At 45.2% G+C, this 9,973-nt stretch overlaps 1 protein-coding gene across 7 annotated transcripts in view; it reads left to right on the forward strand.

The window, feature by feature from the left end:
• The window catches only part of rasal2 (RAS protein activator like 2), a 61,725-nt gene extending 52,906 nt beyond the window's left edge, over positions 1-8,819 (forward strand). For 5 of the 7 annotated variants that reach the window (XM_051378111.1, XM_051378108.1, XM_051378114.1 and 2 more), the window contains 10 exons: positions 37-181; positions 1,251-1,395; positions 2,045-2,284; positions 2,856-3,057; positions 3,783-3,982; positions 4,330-5,284; positions 5,392-5,538; positions 5,667-5,869; positions 6,553-6,640; positions 8,394-8,819. In XM_051378111.1, the coding sequence (XP_051234071.1) occupies positions 37-181; positions 1,251-1,395; positions 2,045-2,284; positions 2,856-3,057; positions 3,783-3,982; positions 4,330-5,284; positions 5,392-5,538; positions 5,667-5,869; positions 6,553-6,640; positions 8,394-8,561 (2,493 nt within the window). In that variant the 3' untranslated portion in view covers positions 8,562-8,819. Of the gene's footprint in view, positions 1-36; positions 182-1,250; positions 1,396-2,044; positions 2,285-2,855; positions 3,058-3,782; positions 3,983-4,329; positions 5,285-5,391; positions 5,539-5,666; positions 5,870-6,552; positions 6,641-6,851; positions 6,883-8,393 lie in introns of all 7 variants that reach the window. The other 2 variants (XM_051378109.1, XM_051378110.1) reach the window with 2 other exon arrangements.
• The last annotated feature ends 1,154 nt before the right edge of the window (positions 8,820-9,973 follow it).

The raw sequence follows: 9,973 nt of genomic DNA on the forward strand, positions 1-9,973 counted from the left end.
AAACACATCCTTCCTCCTCTTCATCCTCCCGTTCAGGACTTCCTGACAGACCTGGTGATGTCGGAGGTGGACCGCTGTGCCGACCACGATGTGCTGATCTTCAGGGAGAACACGCTGGCTACCAAAGCCATCGAGGAATATCTGAAACTGGTGGGACAGAAATATCTGCACGACGCCCTCGGTGAGTCTCAGGAAGGAACAGAACAAAGACCCACTCTCGTTCTGGGGCTCATTCTTTCTCCAGCCGCTCCAAAGCTCCTGTGCTAATAGGAGCGCTAACTAGCTGATAGTACAGTTAGCATATGCAGCAGCGGACTGTACACCGTACATTAACATCCATCCTGTAACTGAAGTTACAAATCTGGATTTTCAAGTCAAATGTGAGCAGAAACCAAAAGCTTAATTTTCATGTGGAAAGTTATTTCAGATAATTTATCAATAAAGTTATCAATAATGCTCAGCTGTAATTATCTTCACAAAGAAACACTTCAAAATACAGTTTGATCTGTAAATATGTTTAATGTGCAGATTAAAATGCACAAAGTCTTTATGGACTTCTGAATGCTAAAATTAGAGTACATTAGGTCTCCTCCTTCTCCTCCTCCTCCTCCTCTGAGTGATTCTGCTCAGTTCTCTCGTTCTCAAACGTTTCAGAAATAAAAGGACCTGATTGTGACAGAACCAGAACTGTCACAGAACCCCTGAGACCTGCTGTCAGTACAGACCTATAAACACGAGCTGTGAGAGCGCTTCACGCTATTATTAACACAAAATAAAGAGTTCACAAACACTAATAATTTCCCCTCGTTAATGTATTTATAGCTTCAGGTCTGGAAATAGACTCAAACTTCCTGCGGTGTGTTTGGTAACATGACTTAAAGGCTTTTATTTTGACAGCGAGCTGTGATTGAACTCATTGAGCTCGTTGAAACTTCAGCTGCTCCAGAACAACTTTCAGTGAGGAAGCAGTTTGATTGATGAACTCAGCGCCAACTTACTGTCCTCTTCCTTCACTCTTTTAGCTCACAGCCAGGTCCCTTTTTGTAACAACCCACTGATAATATTACAGCTAATGAAAAACTACTTCTGAATATATTTCCTGTTACAGTAGTTATAGATATTTATAAACCTTTAATCCTCCATTACAGTCAATATTTCTGTTTTTTATTAAAAATTTTGTTTGTCAGTTTAACATTCAACAACAATGTCCGTCTGTCTGTCTGTCTCTCTCTCCGTCTGTCTGTCTCCAGGTGAGTTCATTAAGGCTCTGTACGAGTCGGATGAGAACTGCGAGGTGGATCCCAGTCGATGCTCCGGCGGCGATCTGGCTGAACATCAGAGTAACCTGAAGATGTGCTGCGAGCTCGCTTTCTGCAAGATCATCAACTCCTACTGGTAATAAGTAATAATAAAATCAGCTGAACACAAACTAAAACCTTTTAACAATAATGTAAAGACATATCGATTGCTAATCAATGAGATAAAGATTTAATCGGGACGCTCTTTTCAAACAGCAGAGGGCGCTCTCTACTTTTAATTTTGCCTTTTCAACGTCCTTCATCGCTGCTGTCAGTCTTTGTACAGAGGCACTAACAACAGGAAATATACATTGTTTATACAGTTTATACCTTATAAATAAAAAGAGATTCTATGAATTGTTAAAGAAAATATGTTTTATAGGTTTTTGTCTGAGAAATAAAGGAACTTTTGTATCGTTACATCCTGAGGAGCTTTAAATTAAATGTTTTTAAGGGTTTAAATAATTGGATCTGATTCATATGTTTGATGTGTTCTCAGAGTTGAATGAACGATTATTCGGTTCTCACTTTGTTTTAATCATATTTCAGTTTGTAAAACACTTAAAGCCAGAAACAGAAGGAGGAGACGCCTGAATCTAAAAGCTTTACTCCAACAGAACGTGCATCGTTCTCTCCTTTCAGACGTACTGAAAGGCTTCAGCAGTCATTAAGTGATTCCTCTGCAGCAGCAGAAACCCGATCCTTCCTCCCCGCAGTGCTTGCTGACCTCCTTCCTGTCTCCTCAGTGTGTTTCCTCGGGAGCTGAAGGAAGTGTTTGCGTCGTGGAAGCAGCAGTGCGTCGCTCGCGGCCACCAGCAGGACATCAGCAAGCGTCTGATCAGCGCCTCGCTCTTCCTGCGCTTCCTGTGCCCCGCCATCATGTCACCATCGCTCTTCAACCTGATGCAGGAATATCCGGACGACCGGACGTCCCGGACGCTCACGCTCATCGCCAAAGTCATCCAGAACCTCGCCAACTTCACCAAGTGAGTGTCTGCAGGTCCATGCTGTGAAGGTCTGTAGGGTCCATCAGGATCCAGAGGTTTCGTTTCAACATTAGGGGCACATATTAAATGTGTGGTGGTAATGTGTTTATTTATCTAAAGGAAAACACAAAATTCATGGCAACTTTTCTCATTTATCGTCACTGATCCATTGCTGGTTCAGAACAAGCCGATTGCTTCGCCTCCTGAAAATGTGCGTTTTCCGGCTTCTTGCAGAGAAAATTCAAAATGTCGGAAAATTGATCAAGGCGCTATTGAGCTTATATGAACACATAAGTTTCTGAGACTTAAGGTTCAAAGGTTACAGGTCAAAACATAAAGTTTGTTGTTAAAGCGCCATGTTCTGGACAGACTGCATTTCTTTGGGTCCTCAGCAATACTGCGTGACTAGAGACTGTTCCACAGGGGCCAATTCCTGGACCTTTGTGTTCTATTTGTACAGATATGGTTCCAACGTTTTAAAGGAACACAGTTAAGAAACACCAGTGTATCATCAGCATAACGGATGATAAACTCCACTGAGTAACAGAGAAATATCTGACCATGTCTGCAGGTTTGGAAACAAAGAGGAGTACATGGCCTTCATGAACGACTTCCTGGAGCACGAGTGGGCGGGGATGATGCGCTTCCTGTCGGAGATCTCCAACCCGGAGACTCTGTCCAACACGCCGGGCTTCGAGGGCTACATCGACCTCGGCCGCGAGCTGTCCGTCCTGCACGCTCTGCTGTGGGAGGTCGTCTCTCAGCTCGACAAGGTGTGTGTGTGTGTGTGTGTGTGTGTGTGTGTGTGTGTTTAACCACCTTTAACTGTCAGCTAAAGAAGAATTTCCTGGTATTCACTTTAAACTAGATGAACCAGTTTTTGTCCTCATTCTGATAAATCCTGCAACCAGCGTCTGGAAAAGGTTGGTTGTGATATCAAAATAAAACTGGAGAGAGCTGTTAGTTCTGAATTAACATTTATATTGATTAGTGTCCCGTTAACTTCCTGTCTGGTTACTGTCGAGGTGAAATGTTCAGTGATTGATCAGTGATCAGTGATCAGTGTGTGTGTGTGTGTGTGTGTGTGTTTGTAAACCTGTGATGATGTAACATCAGGAGGTCACTTCAGTCCATTTAACCACATTAACGCTGCGTGGCTCAACCTCACAGCATGGCCTGAACCCCCCCATCCTCACCCTCCACCTCCCCCTGGCTGTGCTGTGCCTCACCTATCTCACCTGTCGGGGCTCCGGCTCAGCATGGCTCTGCTGTTTGATGTGGTTCTGTTCGGTAGAAGCATGTCCAATAGTTGATTTTCGTTTCCATTAAGTTTCCCTCATGTTTTTTTCCTCCCTCCTCCTCCACTTCCTGTCTGGCCAATTCTCTCTGTTGCCGCCATGTCGCTCTCCCACCACCACCACCACCACCACCACCACCGCATCCTGGTGCCTCCATCCACACACACACACACACACAAACACACACACGGCGACCCCAGGGTGAAAATTCCTTCCTGCAGGCCACTGTAGCAAAGCTGGGCCCGCTGCCGAGGATTCTGGGAGACATCTCTCGCTGTCTGGCCGCTCCCACGCCCGTCCAGCAGCAACTGCGGCGCTTCCAGGACCACAGCTCCGCCCACAACATCAGCGGCAGCCTGTCGTCAGGGTTACAGCGGATCTTTGAGGACCCCGCCGACAGGTAACCAATCAGCTGATCATTCAGATCAATACGGTCCAAATAGTTCACAATATTTTAATATAATCACTAAAATACGAACACGTTAGGAATTGTTAAAATGTGATATTTCTTAAAGGGAGTTTGGTGCAGGGAGCTTTTAGTTGGATTCAAACTGCTGATATGGATCATTGTTAACGTTTAGTCTCCACTACAGAAACACTAGCTAACTGATAAAGGCTGATCAGGTTGATCAGTGCTTTAATAATGGGAGTATTGATTACTGATCAGGATCTTTAACAGATAATCGTACTCAGTTTCTAACAGCAGTCTGCTGTAAATGGCGGTTTAACTCCTGTCACTTCCTGCAGCCGTAGCGAGGTCCGCAGCCTGCAGTCTCCAGTCAGCGAGGGTTACGTTCGAGGTCAGCGCCCCCTGCTGGCCCAGCAGCACCCTTCCACCCACACCAGCTTCTCGGACCCGGAGGAGCGAGACGGCGTGCTACCCAACGGCCGCAGCATCTCTCTGGTGGACCTGCAGGACGCCCAGAGCCTGCACGGCGCTGCGGGGACGCCGCCGCACCACGAGGCCCCGCCCCGCCTCAGCAGGGTGGGCTCGCAGGCTTCCATCGTACACACCCCGCCCTTGCTCAACTACCCCCACTCCAACCCTCTCACCCCCCAGCCGGCGCCCCACCAGCCCAAAGCCGCGGCCAGAGAGCCGCAGAGCGCGCCGCAGGTGAGGCGGCCGCTGCACCCGTCGCTCAGCCAGCAGCGCAGCCTGCAGCCGCTGTCCTTCCAGAACCCCGTGTACCACCTGAGTAACCCCGCCCACAGCCTGTCCGCACGCTCCGCCCACTCGCTGCGGCACGACTCCAGCTCCGAGAACCTGAGCACCGAGAGCTCGCACAACAGCCACAGCAACTCCGACGACTTTGGCAGCCAGGTGGGGGTCAAAGGCCGCGTGGCGTCCAACAGCAGCCTGGACGAGTCGGGCAGCAGGCGGAGCACGCAGAGCGAGGAGTGCTCCACGCCGCGCCGACACGCGCCGCCCGACCTCCCACCGGGCGCCGCTACGGCAGTCGCCATTCCCCGTCAGAGCACGACGGCGGGCACCGCCCACATCGTTAAGGTGGAGCAGCAGAGCAGGGCAGGGGGCGGGGCCAGGACACCACGCTCCCTCCCTCACAGCGCCTCGCTACGCAGCAGCAGCAGCGCCAACACGGAGCCCGCGCCCGCCGCCGGCCTCGTCACTCGCCAGCAGTCCACCTGCTCCGTGGAGAACGCGGCTCCGCCCGCGAGGAGCGCCACCAAGCAGCCGCAGCAGGTACTGCAGGAAGTTAGAAACAGGAAATAAATGTCTGAATAAAATAATAAAACGTTTCTTCGTCACGTGACTGCAGGTGTGTGATGATGTCACTGGTTTGCTTTCAGGTGGCATCTCCGGTGGAGGCGGTGGCGGTGGCGATGTCTCCGGTGGAGAGGACGGCAGCCTGGGTGCTCAACAACGGCCAGTACGAGGAGAAGGAGGAGGAGGAGGGAGGAGAGAGGAGCCGAGAGGAGGGCAGGAACACGGAGAAGGTACGGATATAGCTACTGTTAGCTTCGTTACATACAAACGGTACTGAAACTAAACCTGTCTTCCTCTTTTTCTTCCTCCTCTCTTCCTCCTCCTCCTCCTCTTCCTCCTCCTCCTCCTCCTCCTGCAGTACGAGCTGGAGATCTCGCGGCTGAAGGAGCGCCTGCGGGTGTCGGGTCGGCGTCTGGAGGAGTACGAGCGGCGGCTGCTGGCTCAGGAGCAGCAGATGCAGAAGCTGCTGCAGGAGTACAAACATCGTCTGGAGGACAGCGAGGAGCGGCTGAGGAGGCAGCAGGAGGAGAAGGACAACCAGATGAAGAGCATCATCTGCAGGTACGGACTCCACCCTCAATAATCTGTATTTATAATGTTTAAAGATATTTACAGTGTAAACAATGATCTATAAATCCAGGTGAACTCTGCTATAATACAATAATCAGACTTACATTTACAGCAGAGTGCTGTTATTATTGGATTGTTATTATTTTAATGTGAATGTTAAAAGTTATAGAAGTGTAATAAAAGTCATTATCTGTGAGATTACAGTAATTATTGCTGTTTACACTGATAACAACTGTATTTGGACAGTTTACCTTATACACTGATAAACAACATTTATTCAACTTCCATCATTATACAACATATCTGTCAGTTAACTCACTAATACATTAAAATTACACAACTAATACTTTATTTACTGTTAATGTCACTGATTTTATATCATTTTATAAACATTAACAGTATTAAAGTTGACTAACAGTTTAATCTATTAAATAAACAGTAAATATCTATAAGACATTTATAGATTTGCAAATATATTTTAATCTTTTTCTGTGAATTGTTATGATTATTTACAGTTTATGAACCATAATCAGAGTGCAGCTGCCCCCTGCTGGCTGTTAGAGACACTGCAGGTTTAATACTAACTGTGTGTGTGTGTGTGTGTGTGTGTGTGTGTGTGTGTGTGTGTGTGTGTGTGTGTGTGTGTGTGTGTGTGTGTGTGTGCGTGCGTACAGGCTGATGGCGGTGGAGGAGGAGCTAAAGCGGGACCACGCAGAGATGCAGGCGGTGATTGAAGCCAAACAGAAGATCATCGACGCTCAGGTAGTGATGTCACAGCTTTTAATGACTCATTGATCCATTAATTAACCCTTCACTCCTTCCTTTGATCCACGTAGAACCTCTAGAACCTTTAGAACCTTTAGAACCGTCACTCAGGCTCCAGGTGTTCAGTATTAGCAAGGCTTTAGACTTTCAGAATAAGAGTCTGAGGGGTGATGAATGGATGAACTCATCGTCTCTTCACTGATTTCAGGTCAGTAACGGATGTCAAATAAACCAATCAGGCAAGTAGTGACTGTAGCCCCGCCCCCTCACCCCCCACCCCTCCCCCACACGCTGTTTACACAAAAACAAAAACACAGTCAACAGCTGATCGACCAATCACAGCGCAGATACAGTTTTTAAATCTCTGAAAATTCAAATGGACTTCAGTGAGTTCAGTTTATTACCCAGAATGCCGTTGTCCCACAATGATCAGATTTTACTGATTTATTGTCAATAAACGGATCAATATGGACGACGAGCTAACGGCTGTTAAAATGCTTGTTTTCTGAATGGAGTTTGGTTGATTGATGCTAAGCTAACTGATCACAGGATCTCAGTTTCGTCTCCGTGGCAACAGAAGGTGCCGTCAATTAACTTTATTGATCACATCGATCGGTTTGAATCAGTTTCTGATCAATCGGCCTCCAGGAGGCGCTGTGGCTGCGTCAATGTTGATCAGCTGCTTTTATTTCTGTTTGGCTGCAGAAACCCCCCTCTGAACCACCAGGTCACAGGTCACTTCCTGTCAGAGCCGGATCAGGATCACCGCCACTCAGTCCGACTTCCTGCTTCAGTCTCACTTTTCTTTCTTGTTTTCAGTTTGTTTGTTTCCGGCTGCTGCAGACGCCTCCTTCAATTAATGAGCTCCTTCAGTTAATGAGCTCCTTCAGTTAATGAGCTCCTTCAGTTAATGAGCTCCTTCAATTAATGAGCTCCTTCAATTAATGAGCTCCTTCAGTTAATGAGCTCCTTCAATTAATGAGCTCCTTCAGTTAATGAGCTCCTTCAGTTAATGAGCTCCTTCAATTAATGAGCTCCTTCAATTAATGAGCTCCTTCAATTAATGAGCTCGTTAGCGATATCCTATATTTTAATTCTGAAATACATTCAGATTTAATGATCTTTAAGAAAATACAAACTCCATTTAAGAACTTATTTTAGGGTCAATTCTTGAATTTGTATCTTATTTTAAAAATTAAGCCCCAAATTGAAGAGCCGCTGTACTTTTATTTTGTAAGATTATCTTAATTATCTCGTTACTGTTAATTATAAATAAATAAATAAAGTGAAATGAATCTTTTAATTTATATATTAAATATTGTCCATTAAAGCAACAATAAAAGAAACCTTTTAATATAATTAATGTATTATAATTAATATATTATAATCAATGTATTATAATCAATGTATTATAATTTATATAGTATAATTAATATTATAATTAATGTATTATAATTGATTATTTGATGAACCCCTAAATTTAAGACATAATGTTATTGAATTATTTTATTAGTCAATTAATTAATTTATTAATTTACAACTAATAAACAAGAACTCTCATTAATTATTTTATGAAACTCATTAAAGTGTTTAATATTTTTAATTGATGTCCTCGCAGGGTTTTTATTGCCTTTAGTGTTTAACGGATCCATAAAGTTAATTAATGAGTTAATTAGAGTTTTTGTATCATGCTTTTATTTCCTGTCTGACTTCCTGTCCCGCCCCCTCTCTCTCTGTCTCGTCCAATCAGGAGAAGCGGATCAGCTCGCTGGACGCGGCGAACTCTCGTCTGATGGCGGCGCTGACGCAGGTGAAGGAACGCTACAGCGCGCCCAACCTCCGCAACGGGCTGTCACCCAGCAACCCCACCAAACTGTCAATCACTGAGAACGGAGAGTTCAAGAACAGCAGCTGCTGATTGGACGAGCCCGACACAGGGGGCGGGGCTAAAGAGAATCTATAACCTATAAATATTGACGAGTGTAAATACTGAAGGTTTGATCTGATCAGAGAGTGTGTGTGTGTGTGTGTGTGTGTGTGTGTGTGTGTGTGTGTGTGTGTGTGTGTGTGTGTGAGAGAGAGAGAGAGTGTGTGTGTGTGTGTGTGTGAGAGAGAGAGAGAGAGAGAGAGTGTGTGTGTGTGTGTGTGTGAGAGAGAGAGAGAGAGAGTGTGTGTGTGTGTGTGTGTGTGAGAGAGATTGAGAGAGAGAGAGTGTGTGTGTGTGAGTGAGTGAGTGTGTGTGTGTGTGTAGTGAGATGTGGAGTGAGAGAGAGAGTGTGTGTGTGTGTGTGTGTGTGTGTGAGAGAGAGAGATTTTTTTTTTGAGAGAGAGTGTGTGTGTGTGTGTGTGTGTGTGTGTGTGTGTGAGAGAGAGAGTGTGTGTGTGTGTGTGTGTGTGTGTGAGAGAGTGTGTGTGTGTGTGTGTGTGTGTGTGTGTGTGTGTGTGTGTGTGAGTGTGAGAGAGAGAGTGTGTGTGTGTGTGTGTGTGTGTGTGTGTCGTCGTCACAGAAGCACATGAAGAAGAAACAAACCAAAAACAGGAAGTAAAGTTTTCTAACCGACTTTTTTAAGGTTTTTATTTTGAATCTTTTTGTTTTGATTTCAGAGTGTTTTTGTTTTTGTTTTTGTTTTTTTACCTGACGAGTTGTTTTTGTTTTGGGGTTTTAATTTATTCGTCGTTGTCGATCTACTGAACTGACTTCCTGTAGGATCGGGGTCAAAGGTCACATCCTGTCTGCTGTCCACATGTTGAGAATAAAATCTGCCTGAAAACAACGAGTCCCGCCTCCTTTCTGCCGTCGCCACGGCAACAGTCTATTGATGAAGAGTGGTTATTGATTCACTTAAAAGTGTCAAACATTCAGTTTAATGTGATTATAACTGATTATTATTATTATTATTATTATTATTTTAATAAATGAATGTCGTTAAACGGCTGCAGTGAATCAATAACTGCAGTTTCACATCTGATCATCATAATCAATAATGTCATATTTTATTTAATAGTTTGTATTAAAGAACAATTCTGGCTCAGAATGAACCCGGGGTTAATAACACGTGTTTATCGAGTTGGTTCGGTCTCTGGGATGTTTTCATTCTAACCGACTGTGACCAGTTTTAGCACAAACCTCTAATTAACTTATAACGCTGGTCAACGGGGCACCGAGCAACGTGAAAATAAATCTATTTCTATTCCACTAACAAGACTCAATATAGCACCACACTCACACAGTAGCATAATGAGGGCCCCTATAAAGGAGGCCCCTACCTGTAAACCGAAGCAGTTTATTAAAAAGAGAGTTTAGAACAACAGTAGCGTTCACGCAGGCGG

The sequence above is a fragment of the Dicentrarchus labrax genome, unplaced genomic scaffold (genome assembly GCF_905237075.1).
Source record: "Dicentrarchus labrax unplaced genomic scaffold, dlabrax2021, whole genome shotgun sequence".
Lineage (NCBI taxonomy): Eukaryota > Metazoa > Chordata > Actinopteri > Moronidae > Dicentrarchus > Dicentrarchus labrax.